The sequence below is a fragment of the Panulirus ornatus genome, chromosome 29 (genome assembly GCF_036320965.1).
Source record: "Panulirus ornatus isolate Po-2019 chromosome 29, ASM3632096v1, whole genome shotgun sequence".
NCBI lineage: Eukaryota > Metazoa > Arthropoda > Malacostraca > Decapoda > Palinuridae > Panulirus > Panulirus ornatus.
Window position 1 is genome coordinate 17315626 of NC_092252.1, and position 18766 is coordinate 17334391.

Genomic DNA, 18766 nt, shown 5'->3' on the forward strand with positions numbered 1-18766 from the left:
AGGAAACAGACGAAAGAATAGCCTAACCCACCGACATACACATGTATATACATACACGTTAACACACGCACATATACATACCTATACATCTCAACATATACATATATATATACACATTCAGACATATACATATATACGCATGTATATAATTCATACCGTCTGCCTTCATTCATTCCCATTGCCACCCCGCCACACATGAAATGACAACCCCCTCCCCCCGCATGTGCACCAGCTAGCGCTAGGAAAAGACAACAAAGGACACATTCGTTCACACTCAGTCTCTAGCTGTCATGTATAATGCACGAAACCACAGCTCCCTTTCCACATCCAGGCTCCAAAAAACTTTCCATGGTTTACCCAAGACACTTTACGTGCCCTGGTTCAATCCATTGACAGCATGTCGACCCCAGTATACCACATCGTTCCAATTCACTCTATTCCTTGCACGCCTTTCACCCTCCTGCATGTTCAGGCCCCGATCACTCAAAATCTTTTTCACTCCATCTTTCCACCTCCAATTTGGTCTCCCACTTCTACTCATTCCCTCCACCTCTGACACAAATATCCTATTTGTCAATCTTTCCTCACTCATGCTCTTCATGTGGCCAAAGCATTTCAAAACACCCTCTTCTGCTCTCTCAACCACACTCTTTTTATTACCAAACATCTCTCTTGCCCTTTCATTACTTCCTCGATCAAACTACCTCACACCACATATTGTCCTCAAACATCTCATTTCCAGCACATCCACCGCACAACTCGATCTATCCACATCCTCCGCTCAACTCTATCTATAGCCCACGCCTCGCAACCATATAACATTGTTGGAACCACTATTCCTTCAAACATACCCATTTTTGCTTTCCAAGATAACGTTCTCGACTTCCACACATTCTTCAACGCTCCCAGAACTTTCGCCCCCTCCCCCACCATATGATTCACTTCCGCTTCCATGGTTCTATCCACTGCCAAATCCACTCCCAGATATCTAATACACTTCACTTCCTCCAGATTTTCTCCATTCAAACTTACCTTCCAATTAACTTGTCCCTCAACCCTACTGTACCTTGCTCTTATTCACATTTACTCTCAGCTTTCTTCTTTCACACACTCTACCAAACTCAGTCACCAGCTTCTGCAGTTTCTCATCCGAATCAGCCACCAGCCACCTAATGTTTATACCTAATGCTCATACCTAAATATTCCTACCTACTACTACTATCTATTACTCCTGCCATTTTGCCAAAAAGCAGGACTAGCACATAGCACTCAGCAAAGGAAATTCTAAAGTTACAAAGAATGAGCTGTGTGAGTTAAGTGTTGTCAAGTGTTATGTGTGGCAAGTAGAGTGAATCTTTGTGGAGAGAATCCCTTTAGTCAACATGTGCTGAGACAGAAAGAAAAGACAGCTATCTGGGTCAGTGGAGTGCAACTTGACAACCACTGAAGTGCTAACTCACTACACCATCCTGATACCCAGATGGGTAGTAGTGGTAATGTATCTCCTTGGTTGTTGACTGCCTACCAACTTATAACTTGTTTTTCTGTAACCCTGAGAGTGGGTTAGAGTTAATTTTATGTGATACAAAACACAGGAACATTTTTGTAACAAGTTCTGGGATCAGTAGCAGACCTTTAAAACTGTTGGAAAAAATAAAACTTTGCCCTAACATCTCCGTGATATAAAGAAAAAACTGCCTGTTTGCTCCTAATTTCCCTAAACAGGAGACATTTTTCTAATATGCCTGTCATACAATTCACTCAAAAGATGAGACATCAGCTTCTCAGCAATCCCCACTCTACACTTAAAGGTACTCAAGAGGTAAAACAGAGGCCATCAACTTCTCATAATGATGAAAAAACTGTCTGTTCGCTCTTAACTTCCCTAAACGGTTTACACATTTCTAATATGCCTGTCAGATACTTCACTCAAAGGATATAAAACATCAAGTTCTCAGCCATCTCCACTCAAAACTTAAAGATACTCTGTGGTAAAACAAAAACCATCAACTTTTCGCAATAACAAATATCAGATGGAATTTGTGTAGAGCAGTTGAGAGACCAAAAATAAACTGGTGTATGCATAGACATATTTACTTACAATACTTCCTGCCCTAGGGGGGTCTCACAGTGCTTTGGAAGCTGGCCACAACCACCAAGTGGCCATCATGATGGCTATTTGCATTTCCTTTAAATATAAAACCTTTTCTGTATCTTTCATCTGGTCCCTTTTCACACTTACACCTTTGCTTTCTTAAAATGATTAAAAATTCTATCATTTCCATCAACAGTCAGAAGGTATGGGTGTGGTATACCAGGGTCGAAATGCTGTCAATGGATTGAGCCAGGGCATGTGAAGCGTCTGGGGTAAACCATGGAAAGTTTTGTGGGGCCTGGATGTGGAAGGGAGCTGTGGTTTCGGTGTATTACACTTGACAGCAAGAAACTGAATATGAATGAATGTGGCCTTTGTTGTCTTTTCCTAGCACTACCTCGTGTGTGTGTGTGTGTGTGTGTGTGTGTGTGTGTGTGTGTGTGTGTGTGTGTGTGTGCCATTTCATGTGTGGCTGGGTGCCAACAGGAATGGATGAAGGCATCATGTATGAATATGTACATTTGTATATATGTATATGTCAGTGTATGTATAAGTATGTATACATTGAAATGTATAGGTATGTATATGTGCATGTGTGGGCGTTTATGTATATACATGTGTATATGGGTTGGTTGGGCCATTCTTTCATCTGTTTCCCTGCGCTACCACACTAACACGGGAGACAGCGAAAAAGTATAATAAAAAGAAAAAAATAATGTGTTCTGTGTCTTTCAATCTATTCTCAATAATCAGTACTCAGTTAGAGGCTTCTCCAAGCCCAGTCAAGTCTGATATAACATCTATTTATGTTTATCACTTGACTGTAGCTTTCATGAGTCCTTTAGGAGCTACATCAGTGAAATCACTTTCTTCTCTTCTCTTGGCACTGATATTATATTGTGTCTTCTGGATGTATCACCTGATACATATCCATGGCATCACTTGTTCGGTAATAATTTTTTGAAAGTTAATATTACTGTTACTAGAAATTTCATAACACTTAAAGACATAGCAGCTCAAGCACTGGCTTTGCTTTTCTCCTCTGTCACTATTGTTCCCATTGTAGACATTGATATAGGCAGGTTTTTCACTTTTCAAATCTTTTGCAATTTCACACCCAAGATAAGTTATTTCTAGCTTTTCTTTGGGAAGCTGATTAAGAGCTGTGTTCCTCTTATTTCCTTCAAGTTGCTATGCATTTATATTAAGTATTTCTTACATAAATTCTTCAAAGCAAACATCTGGTCCACACATCCTATACATCTCCTGAAACCACACCACTCCTCACCAGTCAGATGCTCTGTGCATACTACCACCCTTACAATCACCACCCTCCCATACAACTTACCCAGCATACTGTACTCAAAAGACAAAACATAGCACTGTAATATGAACACTCTTTTTTGTTCCCCTTGCATTTACATAAGGGAACTATACTTGCATTCTACCAGTCCTTAGGCACCTTAGGATGTGCTGGAAATGAGATGTTTGAGGACAATATGTGGTGTGAGATGGTTTAATCAAGTAAGTAATAATAGGGTAAGAGATGTGTGGTAATAAAAAAGAGTATGGTTGAGAGAGCAGAAGAGGGTGATTTGAAATGGTTTGGTCACATGGAGAGAATGAGTGAGGAAAGATTGACCAAGAGGATATACGTGTCAGAGGTGGAGGGAACGAGAAGTGGGAGACCAAATTGGAGGTGGAGAGATGGAGTGAAAAAGATTTTGAGTGATTGGGGCCTGAAAATGCAGGAGGGTGAAAGGCGTGCAAGGAATAGAGTGAATTGGAACGATGTAGTATATCGGGGTCGACGTGCTGTCAATGGATTGAACCAGGGCATGTGAAGCGTCTGGGGTAAACCATGGAAAGTTCGGGGCCTGGATGTGAAAAGGGAGCTGTGGTTTCAGTGTATTATTACATGACATCTAGAGGCTGAGTGTGAATGAATGTGTCCTTTGTTGTCTTTACCTAGTGCTACCTTGCACACATGAGGGGGGAGGGGGTTTTTATTTCATGTGTGGCGGGGTGGCGATGGGAATGAATAAAGGCAGACAGTATGAATTATGTGCATGAGTATATATGTATATGTCTGTGTGTGCATATATATGTATGTGTTGAGATGTATAGGTATGTATATTTGCGTGTGTGGACGTGTATGTATATACATGTGTATGTGGGTGGGTTGGGCCAATCTTTCATCTGTTTCCTTGCGCTACCTCACTAACGCGGGAGACAGCGACAATGCAAAATAAAAATAAATAATAAAGCTCAACCAATCAACCAACAACAGTATCACCACCTTTTGTTAACAAACTCAGCAATTAAACCACCTACACTTGTCATACTTCATCTTCTGCAAGGCTTTCAGAGGCCCCCAACGCTCAAAATCTTTTTCACTCCATCCTTCTACATCCAATCTAGTCTCCCACTTCTCTCTGTTCCCTCCACCTCTGACACATGCATCCTCTTTGTCAACCTTTCCTCATTCATTCTCTCCATATGTCCAAACCATTTCAACACACCCTATTCTGTTCTCTCAATCACACTCTTTATTACCACAAATCTCTCTTACCTTTTCATTACTTACCTGATCAAACCACCCCATACCACATACTGTCCTTAAACAATTCATTTCCAACATATCGACACTCCTCCACACAACCCTATCTATAGCCCATGCCTTGTAATCATATAATATTGTTGGAACTACCATTCTTTCAAGCAAACCTATTTTTGTTCTCCGAGATAATGTTCTCTCTTTCCACACATTCTCCATTGTTCCCATAACCTTCACCCTCCCAAACCCTGTGACTCACTTCCACTTCCATGGTTCCATATTTTCCTCATACTTATTGCAGAGCAGCTTTTAAGCTGCAAGAACTCCATAAAAGGTATCTTGGAGTTAAATACTTAAAAATCACAAGTACTGATTCAACATATCAGAAGATCTCTCATGACTAAAGTCTGACTTTTAAAAGAGAGACACTTCTAAAAAGTCCTGCACTCACCTCTCACCCACATGCACACAATATCATCACAGTCCTTAGTCTGTGGTTCCACCGAGCACATGTGGCTGGATTTCTGAGTGTTGCAGGAGAGTACAATGAATAGCTGGTACATATGGGAAGGATATTGCATTTGCATTTTCTTTGGGAATTTTCTCTCTTTTTCTTTCATCTATTACCAAATTTCTTCAATAACCCAGAATAATATAAGGAGAAAATTTGATGCACTATCACTTAATTTCTTCCACAAGTGCAAGTTCCCTTGCAAGCCTCCTATATCCTTTCAGGATCCCAATAAATTCACAATGTTACCTATATCCTCATATTTTTCTTGCTCTTATTCATTTTGCTCACCATCTGAACATATCATGTGCATTCCTCCTAGTGCCATAAGTCATCCTACAATCTACATATTTCTGCAGGGTCACTGTTTATGCACAAACTCCAGATGGACAGCCATCCACTTATAATGGTGGTTGCAGGGGTACTGAGGAGAGCAGGGTAATTTTCCATTAACTTCATAGTGATGGAAGAGATGTCTATAGGGTACTAATGTTATGATAAAAGTTAGCTGGATATCTAAACAAGAAATGAAAATGTTAGCACATCAAATGCTGCTTGTCAATGTTCTCTAACTGCATTTCATTTGTTGTCAGCTGTCCTCTAGGGTTAAATACATGATAAAATCAAGGCATGTTCACAAGCAGGGAGAGAGGAATGTAAGTGGTTCCAAGAGAATACTGGTTTCTGGCAGGGGTGTGTGATGTCACCATGGCTGTTTAACTGGATGGGACGTTGAGGAAGGTAAATGCCAGAGGCAAGGAGGGAGGGGTGAGTATGCAGGGAGGGCTTGGAAAGTAAGTCAGTTGTTCACTGATGACACAGCACTTGCAGCAGAGTCAAGGGAGAAACTGTAGAAGGTGGTGATTGAGTTTGGAAGTGTATGTGAAAGGAGGCAATTGAGAGTACATGTAAATAAAAGCAAGGTAATTAGGTTTAGCACGGTAGGATACGGCTGTTGGAATGTGAATACAAATGGAGAAAATATGGAGGATATGGAGTGTTCTAGATAACTGGAAGGGAATATGGCAGCAAATGGAACCATGGAAGTGGAAGTATGTCATTGGGTAGGTGAAGGGGCAAAGATTCTGGAAGCATTGAAGAATGTGTGGAAATACAGCAAGCTACCTTGGAGGGTGAAAATGGGTATGTATGAAGGTACAGTAGTCCCAACAATCTTGTATAGATGCGAGACATGGGTTATATATAGGAATGTGCGTAGGAAGGCGGATGTGCCAGAAAAGAAATGCTTAAGGACAACATGCTGTATGAGGTGGTTTAATCGAATAAGTAATTAAAAGGTAAGAAGGAGGTGTGGTATAATACAAAGAGTGTGGTTAACAGAGCTGAAGAGGGTGTGCTGAAATAGTTTGGACATATGGAAAGAATGTATGTGGAAAGGTTGTAAAAAGGTTGTAAAGGTTGTAAAAAGAGGAGGAAACAAGAAGAGGGAGACCAAATTAAAGATGGAAGGATGGAGTGAAAAAAATTTTGAGTGTCGGGTTCTGATCTGCCAGAGCATGAAAGACGTGCAAGGAATAGAGTGAATTGGAATGATATGGTATACAGGGGTCGACATGCCGTCAACAGACTGAATCAGGGTATGTCAAGTGGCCAGAGGAAGCCATAGAAAGTTCTTTGGAGACTGGTTGTGGATAAGGGGATGTGGTTTCAGTGCACTGCATGTGACAGCTAGAGAATGGATGCGAGTGAATGCAGCCTTTCTTCATCTGTTCCTTGTGCTACCTCACTAATGCAGAAAGTAGCGATCTAGTATGAAGAAAAAAAATCAAAATATCATATGCCATATAAATAGTCCAACAGTACCTATATACAACGAACCCTAACCAAATCAGAGAAAAAAATATTTATCCATGGCAAGGTAGCATCTAGAAAAAAATATATTGTCTACACATTTTTAGATCCTGAGAGTTATGTGGAAAAGGTAGCATCTAGAAAAAAATTAATATATTTATACATTTTTAGATCCTGAGAGTTGTGGAAGATCAGAACCAAACTGATGGCCAGTGGAATGATGACAATCATCACAGGGTGATTGCTGATTGGTCAATGGGCAGACCTAGGCAAAGCTAGCACACATGGTTATGGTAGCGAAGGGTGAAAGGCATTTACCTCAGCAAAAGACAGTAGAAATTTCTAACCCCCAAGGACCCTAGAGATTCTCTCCAGGGTCACAGTACAATCTGACTCAGGAAGGTATAAGCTCAATTTTACTGTAATAAGTTTTATAGGGATAGAAAAACAAGATGAAAGTATTATTATTTCATTATACTTGGTCACTGTCTCCCGTGTTAGCGAGGTAGCGCAAGGAAACAGACGAAAGAATGGCTCAACCCACCCACATACATATGTATATACATAAACACCCACACATGCACATATACATTTCACTGTATACATAAATATACATACACAGACATATACATATATACACATGTACATATCCATACCTGCTGCCTTCATCCATTCCCATCGCCACCCCGCCACACATGAAATGGCACCCCCTACCCGCCCGTGCATGCGCAAGGTAGCGCTAAGAAAAAACAACAAAGGCCACATTCATTCACACTCAGTCTCCAGCTGTCAGGTGTAATGCACCGAAACCACAGCTCCCTTTCCACATCCACACCCCACAAAACTTTCCATGGTTTACCCCAGACACTTCACATGCCCTGGGGATACGATAGAAAGAATACTTCCCACGCATTCCCCGCGTGTCGTAGAAGGTGACTAAAAGGGACGGGAGCAGGGGAGGCTAGAAACCCTTCCCTCCTTGTATTTCTAACTTTCTAAAAGGGGAAACAGGATGAAAGTATCTGAAATATATTACAACAAATTCCTGAAATGCAGAAAACAATAAAATAACACTGTGTAATGATAAAATGACATTTACACAAGAAATAATATACAAAAGTTGCAGTTTTCAAAAGTAAAGAGAGGTAATTAGGATAAAAATGCACCTCACTTTAATATAAGCTAAAGAAGCAAAATGGCTAGATGTGCAAGTAGTTGATATATAGTCTTAAGATGGTGATCTAGAAATGAATAAGAACAACATTGTAATTGAGTGAAACATGTTATGAATCCAAGTTGCAAAATATGGAGTTAAGAAATCAATAGCTGCAAATGTGAGTAGTACAATGTGGTGGTCTACAACGAAAACAGAAAGATAAAGTAAAATAAAAGAAAGCAGCTGAAGAAAAAGTAAAGACATAAGTGAAGTGAAATAAATGGAAGCAGCTGAAGAAAAAGTAAAGATATAAGAAGAGAGACTTGTACTGATATGCACAAAAAGAAGGATGTTTATGGAAAAACCACAAGAAGCCACACTGAAATGTAAGCATATTTGGTACAAATATTATATGTTCATAACAGAGCACAAACAGTGGGAACTTACTTGCTTTGTAACTGAAGAATGCACTTGTATACAATTCCAGTCCCAATGAGGCCAAAGTCATGCAAGGAGATCATGTGCAAGACAAAGTTCCGATATAAACTTTTTCGTAGAAGCTCCATGCCATGACTCTCCAAGAACATTGAACAGGCTAATGGGATTTGACTATCACCTACAAAGCTGTGAAAAAAAAAAATCATGATAAGAAGTCTTGTGAAGTAAAATAAACATACAGAAAGCCTCATGCTATTCACCTAAAACATCACTAATCATGAAATCTTTCAGTAATAAAAAGAAATACACCAGCCAGGATATCATGGATAGGCCATTACTTCAACCTGAGGCCAACTAGGAAGATTTCCCTTAACAGGTCATGCAACATTTACAATGAATTATAAGTATAATCATCTGAAACAAAACACACAAATAAATTGTCAAATGCATTTTTTCATCCCAAGGATGTGAGTAGTTGGTAAGCAGCCAACGTCCAGCGAGGTATCTTACCAGTGCCACTCACCTGGGTATCGGGAGGGTAGTAAGCCAGCACTTCAGTGGTTGTCAAGTAGCACTCCACTGACTCAGGTAGCTTTCTTTTCTTTCTGCCTCACCCATGTGGACTACTGGCATCCTGTCCACAAACATACAATCTCTCCTTGTCATACATAACACCTGACAACACTTAACTCGCATAGCTCATTCTTTGTAACTCTAGATTTTCCTGCTGTGAACACTATGCTCTAGCCCTGCCTTTTGGCAAAATGGTAGGGCCAGCAGACAGGAGTAGCAGTTAGGAACATTTAGTAGTAGTGGGTAGGAGCATTAGGTAGATGCAGTGTTGGGCACCAATAGCTAAAAGTCTACTTCGATAACAATAATCTGAAAACCTCAATTTTTAAGTCCAATATTGATAATCCAACATTTCTAATATTAGCTATCAAAAGTTAACGATAATCCAATAATGATAACTTTTTTAATAAAAAATTCAAATATAAGGAAAAAAGCTTCATAACCCAAAGAAAATGCTTATTTATGCTAAATCCAAGAATAAGTAAGCATTTTCTAAAATTTTGAAACTTTTTTACTTAATATCTTTTTCACAGTTTTATTGAAAAATATAATTTTGAAACCCTTGTAACCAAACCAATACCATGAACTTTAATTCTAGATGACCACATAATTATTACAGCAGGAACTGAAGGTAAGTTTGAAATTTAAGTACATTTATTAAACTACGAAGCATACCGTACAGTATAATATTTACATACAAACTCAGAATTAGCAATTAGTCAACTCAAAATGTATTTTTTTTTTTTTTTATTATACTTTGTCGCTGTCTCCCGCGTTTGCGAGGTAGCGCAAGGAAACAGACGAAAGAAATGGCCCACCCCCCCCCCCATACACATGTATATACATACGTCCACACACGCAAATATACATACCTACACAGCTTTCCATGGTTTACCCCAGACGCTTCACATGCCTTGATTCAATCCACTGACAGCACGTCAACCCCGGTATACCACATCGCTCCAATTCACTCTATTCCTCGCCCTCCTTTCACCCTCCTGCATGTTCAGGCCTCGATCACACAAAATCTTTTTCACTCCATCTTTCCACCTCCAATTTGGTCTCCCTCTTCTCCTCGTTCCCTCCACCTCCGACACATATATCCTCTTGGTCAATCTTTCCTCACTCATTCTCTCCATGTGCCCAAACCACTTCAAAACACCCTCTTCTGCTCTCTCAACCATGCTCTTTTTATTTCCACACATCTCTCTTACCCTTACGTTACTCACTCGATCAAACCACCTCACACCACACATTGTCCTCAAACATCTCATTTCCAGCACATCCATCCTCCTGCGCACAACTCTATCCATAGCCCACGCCTCACAACCATACAACATTGTTGGAACCACTATTCCTTCAAACATACCCATTTTTGCTTTCCGAGATAATGTTCTCGACTTCCACACATTCTTCAAGGCCCCCAGAATTTTCGCCCCCTCCCCCACCCTATGATCCACTTCCGCTTTCATGGTTCCATCCGCTGCCAGATCCACTCCCAGATATCTAAAACACTTCACTTCCTCCAGTTTTTCTCCATTCAAACTCACCTCCCAATTGACTTGACCCTCAGCCCTACTGTACCTAATAACCTTGCTCTTATTCACATTTACTCTTAACTTTCTTCTTCCACACACTTTACCAAACTCAGTCACCAGCTTCTGCAGTTTCTCACATGAATCAGCCACCAGCGCTGTATCATCAGCGAACAACAACTGACTCACTTCCCAAGCTCTCTCATCCCCAACAGACTTCATATTTGCCCCTCTTTCCAAAACTCTTGCATTTACCTCCCTAACAACCCCATCCATAAACAAATTAAACAACCATGGAGACATCACACACCCCTGCCGCAAACCTACATTCACTGAGAATCAATCACTTTCCTCTCTTCCTACACGTACACATGCCTTACTTTTCTTTCTTTTAAACTATTCGCCATTTCCCGCGTTAGCGAGGTAGCGTTAGGAACAGAGGACTGGGCCTTACATCCTCGATAAAAACTTTTCACTGCTTCTAACAACTTTCCTCCCACACCATATATTCTTAATACCTTCCACAGAGCATCTCTATCAACCCTATCATATGCCTTCTCCAGATCCATAAATGCTACATACAAATCCATTTGCTTTTCTAAGTATTTCTCACATACATTCTTCAAAGCAAACACCTGATCCACACATCCTCTACCACTTCTGAAACCACACTGCTCTTCCCCAATCTGATGCTCTGTACATGCCTTCACCCTCTCAATCAATACCCTCCCATATAATTTACCAGGAATACTCAAAAAACTTATACCTCTGTAATTTGAGCACTCACTCTTATCCCCTTTGCCTTTGTACAATGGCACTATGCACGCATTCTGCCAATCCTCAGGCACCTCACCATGAGTCATACATACATACATTAAATAACCTTACCAACCAGTCAACAATACAGTCACCCCCTTTTTTAATAAATTCCACTGCAATACCATCCAAACCTGCTGCCTTGCCGGCTTTCATTTTCCGCAAAGCTTTCACTACCTCTTCTCTGTTTACCAAATCATTTTCCCTAACCCTCTCACTTTGCACACAACCTCGACCAAAACACCCTATATCTGCCACTCTATCATCAAACACATTCAACAAACCTTCAAAATACTCACTCCATCTCCTTCTCACATCACCACTACTTGTTATCACCTCCCCGTTTGCGCCCTTCACTGAAGTTCCCATTTGCTCCCTTGTCTTACGCACTTTATTTACCTTCTTCCAGAACATCTTTTTATTCTCCCTAAAATTTAATGATACTCTCTCACCCCAACTCTCATTTGCCCTTTTTTTCACCTCTTGCACCTTTCTCTTGACCTCCTGTCTCTTTCTTTTATACATCTCCCACTCAATTGCATTTTTTCCCTGCAAAAATCGTCCAAATGCCTCTCTCTTCTCTTTCACTAATACTCTTACTTCTTCATCCCACCACTCACTACCCTTTCTAATCAACCCACCTCCCACTCTTCTCAAAATGTATAAAAGAAGTAATTACTAATTACCGACAACTAAAGATGATATGATAATCACATTATGACAATGAGTCTTTTTAGAGTCTATGAGTCACACACACTCACACTGTGTTGGTTGCCCTTCAGGAAGACCAACTTTTCTCAAAGTTACGCCCAGCTGACATTCTTGACCTCTTGGGCCTCAGGATGCCCATTCCACTGTGGCAGAGGATGGAATGGTCATGTTGTACTTCAGGAAGAAATTGATGAAGATCTTCCCCCATGATGTCAGAGTCGGCCATGCCCTCCTTCCCATCAACATCCAACCAGGTGTTGACAAGTTTCTTGGCCTTCTGCTTGACACTGGTGCTTGAGCCAGTGGCCGTCCATCCAGCAAAGAGGTCATCAGGCATGCACAGCAGTGACTGGATGCTGTTGTTAATGGAACAAGTAATGCTGTCACAGCTCCGGTCCCTTAGTGCTCTCTTGACCTCGTCCTCCATGGCAGCCTTGACAGAGATCGTTAGGTTGCTGTCAAACCTGTGCAGCCAGTGATGCCGGAACTTTAAGTGGAAGGCAGCTGCCAGCTGGCAGTCCCAGTCATTCAGGTAGTGGATGAACTGGGTGGTGATGGCTGCTACCAGGGTGTCAACTAGTGGCTTGCACACAGCCAAGCTGTTCCTCATGTTCCTGAGCTTCATGAGGGTGATGGCCACTATGGGAAGGAGGGTTCCAAGGTAGGCTTTCTTCTCCCCCTGGATGTTGTCAAGGGCAATAGCCACATGGGACATGAGTTTGGCCCACTCCTTCAGGAACGCTAACTCCTGGTCATTGAAGGTTGAGAGTTTCGCCTTGCGGTTAAGGAACCTGTTCTCTACCTCTTGGTGGTCAGAATGTTGTTGAGGATGACAAATAAGTTGTACAAGGCATTCCACCTTATCTTGCCAGGGACAACCAGCCTCCTGCCCAGCACCTTCTCAATGGCATTGCCAATCTGAGGGTTCCTCCCCTAAGCACTGAAGAGTGCCTGAGCCTTGTCATGGGCCTTCTGCCGAGAGCATGGAAGGCAGCAACATAGCCCATCTGCTTGAGGAGATCCTTGCCCAAGTCCAAGGAGGCCACCAGATTGAAGGTGTGAGGCACACACCTCCTGTGGACAGGTAGGCTGGGTTGCTTGTGTTCTACATCAAAGAAATCGCCGAGGGTTACAATGCTGATGGCGTCATCATCCTCAGAAGTGTCGTCCTCATTGTCTGAGTCAGCCTCAAGCAGTCTGCCAACATTGTCGAGGTCAGGCAACACGTTCACCTGGCCACAACATTGGGTGAAAGCCTTCACAAAGTTGGTGGTTGTCCTGACTACCTTATCCTGAATGTTGAAGCGCTCTTAGACCTGGACCACAGCCTCCACTAAGACATCATAAGTGTAGCAACCAGTCAGCCGGGTACAGGTGAGGATAGCATGCTTCCTGGCCCTGGTGATTGAGTCAATACAGTGAGCTGACATGCCGAGGAATGATCTGAAACAAAGATTAAGTGATTATTGATCAATACACTGAATAACACTGATTAAGTGATTAATGAATAATACACTGATTAAGTTTTATTTTAAACATTCAAAATGAAAGTTAAGTTTAATTCATGCAAATTATTATAAAAAGAAACATTAATGTACTCCATCATTGAATTAAGATTAGTACTGATCAATGGTTAAGTGATTTTCAAGTTTTATTTCAAACATGTTGAACTGAAACTGAAGCTCAATTTATGCCAATTTCTATAACAAAAAAGTTATATTCACTATATATATATGTGTAATAACTTATTCTACTAACTACATTAAATGTACTACTTGGTACAATAAATATTCATAAATAAATAAATGATAATTACCTATTGTGAGCAGTCCAACAGTCGGAAGTGTTCACCAAGTACATCAGCCAATCATGAGTGTTGATAAGAACTTCCTCTGCTGCCCATTGTTTGTCATCAATGCACTTGCCCAGGGTGCAGCAGGATATGCTGACCTTTGCTAAGGTTGAACCAGGTCAACAAACTCCTCAGACTCAACCACGTAAAGCAGGCGTATGTTGTTGATGAAAAAACGGACTATCTTTTTGTCAACAGCAGACTGGCTTACGGCAGTGCCAGTGCTGGCTGAGCCCTGAGCCTCACTGATGGTGGGCTGCCAGACCTTCTTGGTAGGCAGCTCTGGGGTGGCAGCGCCACAGCTGTGCACACTGCTGCTGCCAGAGAAGTGGTGACAGTGCATGCCACAGCCAGATCTCCTCAAACTGGAAGGCTAAGAATGGCTGGGTCCACTTGTTAAGGGACTTTAAATCATTAAAGCTAATGATGTGGCCTTTAACAATTTTCTTGGTCAGGTGGCATTTTTGACACTCAAAACAGAGTACCTTGTTGTTGTCCTTGTCCTGACAACTGAGTTTGGAGTAGTACTCCACAGAAGGCCAGGGGTTTTGGAAAGGCTCCTGGTCCTGGGAGGCAGCAACCTGCCTGTCAGATGGCTGAGAAGTTTCTACCACAGACAGAGAGTCAGATTGAGGCTCAGAAGTGCCTGAGACAGAGACGATCTCAATGATGAGAACTTTGTCTTGGTGTTCCATGGACCATGGTCTGTTGTAGTCTTGTAATGTTGTAAGTAATTCATAGAGACCAGACCGTAAGAGGAAGGCTACAGAACTGAAAGCTGTCGAGTTGACGATAATACTGAACAGCATTACTGGCTACCATCAATACAGCCGAATCCACAGTGTACGACAGGATTGCTAGGTCTGTCCTTTTAAGGAAAATCTGTCCTTTTCTAGATCTAACTGTCCTATTCATTTTGAGAAAAAAGAACAGTTTATATCTGTCCCTTTTACGATACCTTATCTAGCTTTATACACAATAATGACAAAGTTCATGACTTGATAGAATTCTTTCCCTGCCAGATAATTGGCACCAGTCAACTAACAAGACCCACTGACATATCAGCTTCCACTTGTAACCCTGCATTTGTTTGGTATGAGAACAATACAGGAGAGGGAAGGGAGGGGGACTGTGGGTTGTTAGAACCAGGGTCTACGAGGGAGTCAGTAATGGCATGTTTGGTGGCTGAGCTATTCCTAACATAAAATGTATGGCATGGATAAATGTTTCTAGTATTTTTTTGTATTATTCTACAAACCATATAATTTTATCTCTATACAGAAATAATAAAAATCAATCATTGCAAGATTATGTTGGACGTACAAAGCATTTGAACACTGTATCTGAGTTATATATTCTATTTATGTAACACGTGAAATATCATCACATATACATGTAAATGACAAGTAGAAATATATACATGTAAATGACAAGTAGAAAGAACAACAAAGGATATCAATTATATAACAAATTATAGTTTAAACTTTGTATTCTGACTTTCTAAAAGGGGAAACAGAAGAAGGAGTCACGTGGGGAGTGCTCATCCTCCTCGAAGGCTCAGATTGGGGTGTCTTAATGTGTGTGGATGTAACCAAGATGAGAAAAAATGAGAGATAGGTAGTATGTTTGAGGAAAGGAACCTGGATGTTTTGGCTCTGAGTGAAACGAAGCTCAAGGGTAAAGGGGAAGAGTGGTTTGGGAATGTCTTGGGAGTAAAGTCAGGGGTTAGTGAGAGGACAAGAGCAAGGGAAGGAGTAGCACTACTCCTGAAACAGGAGTGGTGGGAGTATGTGATAGAGTGTAAGAAAGTAAACTCTAGATTGATATGGGTAAAACTGAAAGTGGATGGAGAGAGATGGGTGATTATTGGTGCATATACACCTGGGCATGAGAAGAAAGATCATGAGAGGCAAGTGTTTTGGGAGCAGCTGAATGAGTGTGTTAGTAGTTGTGATGCATGAGACCGGGTTATAGAGTTGGGTGATTTGAATGCAAAGGTGAGTAATGTGGCAGTTGAGGGAATAATTGGTATATATTGGGTGTTCAGTGTTGTAAGTGGAAATGGTGAAGAGCTTGTAGATTTATGTGCTGAAAAAGGACTGGTGATTGGGAAAACCTGGCTTAAAAAGAGAGATATACTTAAGTATACGTATGTAAGTAGAAGAGATGGCCAGAGAGCATTATTGGATCACGTGTTAATTGATAGGCGCGCGAAAGAGAGACTTCTGGATGTTAATGTACTGAGAGGTGCAACTGGAGGGATGTCTGATCATCATCTTGTGGAGGCGAAGGTGAAGATTTGTAGAGGTTTTCAGAAAAGAAGAGAGAATGTTGGCCTGAAGAGAGTGGTGAGAGTAAGTAAGCTTGGGAAGGAGACTTGTGTGAGGAAGTACCAGGAGAGATTGAGTACAGAATGGAAAATGGTGAGAACAAAGGAGGTAAGGGAAGAGGGAGAGGAATGGGATGTATTTAGGGGAGCAGTGATGGCTTGCGCAAAAGATGCTTGTGGCATGAGAAGCGTGGAAGGTGGACAGATTAGAAAGAGTAGTGAGTAGTAGGATGAAGAAGTAAGATTATTAGTGAAAGAGAAGAGAGAGGCATTTGGACGACTTTTGCAGGGAAATAATGCAAATAAGTGGGAGATGTATAAAAGAAAGAGGCAGGAGGTCAAGAAAAAGGTGCAAGAGGTGAAAAAGAGGGCAAATGAGAGTTGGGGTGAGAGAGTATCATTAAATTTTAGGGAGAATAAAAAGATGTTTTGGAAGGAGGTAAATAAAGTGTGTAAGACAAGGGAACAAATGGGAACTTCAGTGAAGGGGGCTAATGGGGAGGTGATAACAAGTAGTGGTGATGTGAGAAGGAGATGGAGTGAGTATTTTGAAGGTTTGTTGAATGTGTTTGATGATAGAGTGGCAGATATAGGGTGTTTTGGTCGAGGTGGTATGCAAAGTGATAGGGTTAGGGAAAATGATTTGGTAAACAGAGAAGAGGTAGTAAAAGCTTTGCCGAAGATGAAAGCCGGCAAGGCAGCGGGTTTGGATGGTATTGCAGTCGAATTTATCAAAAAAAAGGGGGTGACTCTATTGTTGACTGGTTGGTAAGGTTATTTAATGTATGTATGATAATGTATGATTCATGGTGAGGTGCCTGAGGATTGGCAGAATGCTTGCATAGTGCCATTGTACAAAGGCAAAGGGGATAAGAGTGAGAACTCAAATTACAGAGGTATAAGTTTGTTGAGTATTCCTGGTAAATTATATGGGAGGGTATTGACTGAGAGGGTGAAGGCATGTACAGAGCATCAGATTGGGGAAGAGCAGTGTGGTTTCAGAAGTGGTAGAGGATGTGTGGATCAGGTGTTTGCTTTGAAGAATGCATGTGAGAAATACTTAGAAAAGCAAATGGATTTGTATATAGCATTTACGGACCTGAAGAAGGCATATGATAGAGTTGATAGAGATGCTCTGTGGAAGGTATTAAGAATATATGGTGTGGGAGGCAAGTTGTTAGAAGCAGTGAAAAGTTTTTATCAAGGATGTAAGGCATGTGTACGTGTAGGATGAGAGGAAAGTGATTGGTTCTCAGTGAATGTAGGTTTGCGGCAGAGGTGTGTGATGTCTCCATGGTTGTTTAATTTGTTTATGGATGGGGTTGTTAGGGAGGTGAATGCAAGAGTTTTGGAAAGAGGGGCAAGTATGCAGTATGTTGTGGATGAGAGAGCTTGGGAAGTGAGTCAGTTGTTGTTCGCTGATGATACAGCGCTGGTGGCTGATTCATGTGAGAAACTGCAGAAGCTGGTGACTGAGTTTGGTAAGGTGTGTGAAAGAAGAAAGTTGAGAGTAAATGTGAATAAGAGTAAGGTTATTAGGTACAGTAGGGTTGAGGGTCAAGTCAATTGGGAGGTAAGTTTGAATGGAGAAAAACTGGAGGAAGTGAAGTGTTTTAGATATCTGGGAGTGGATTTGGCAGCGGATGGAACCATGGAAGCGGAAGTAAATCATAGGGTGGGGGAGGGGGCGAAAATTCTGGGAACATTGAAGAATGTGTGGAAGTTGAGAACATTATCTCGGAAAGCAAAAATGGGTATATTTGAAGGAATAGTGGTTCCAACAATGTTATATGGTTGCGAGGAGTGGGCTATGGATAGAGTTGTGCAGAGGAGGGTGGATGTGCTGGAAATGAGATGTTTGAGGACAATGAGTGGTGTGAGGTGGCTTGACCGAGTAAGTAATAATCAGGTAAGAGAGATGTGTGCTAATAATAAGAGTGTGGTTGAGAGAGCAGAATAGGGTGTTTTGAAATGGTTTGGGCACATGGAGAGAATGAGTGAGGAAAGATTGACAAAGAGGATATATGTGTCAGAGGTGGAGGGAACGAGAGAAGTGGGAGACCAAATTGGAGGTGGAAAGATGGAGTGAAAAAGATTTTGAGTGATTGGGGCCTGAACATGCATGAGGGTGAAAGGCGTGCAAGGAACAGAGTGAATTGGAACGATATGGTATACCGGGGTCAACGTGCTGTCAATGGATTGAACCAGGGCATGTGAAGCGTCTGGGGTAAACCATGGAAGGTTCTGTCTTTTCCATTGACAGCACGTCGACCCCCCTAACAACCCCATCCATAAACAAATTAAACAACCATGGAGACATCACACACCCCTGCTGCAAACCTACATTCACTGAGAACCAATCACTTTCCTCTCCTCCTACA

The 18766-nt window shown here is 41.5% G+C and overlaps 1 protein-coding gene across 7 annotated transcripts in view; it reads right to left on the bottom strand.

Annotated features, from left to right (window-relative positions):
* Su(z)12 (Polycomb protein Su(z)12) overlaps nt 1-18766 on the bottom strand; it is a 104817-nt gene that overhangs the window by 8010 nt on the left and 78041 nt on the right. For 6 of the 7 annotated variants that reach the window (XR_011714774.1, XM_071679326.1, XM_071679325.1 and 3 more), the window contains exon 11: nt 8579-8755. Coding sequence is in view for 6 of the 7 variants with exons in the window: in XM_071679326.1 (XP_071535427.1) it covers nt 8579-8755 (177 nt within the window). In the remaining variant the exon portion in view is untranslated. Of the gene's footprint in view, nt 1-8578; nt 8756-13513; nt 13648-18766 lie in introns of those variants that run through there. The other variant, XM_071679331.1, reaches the window with a different exon arrangement.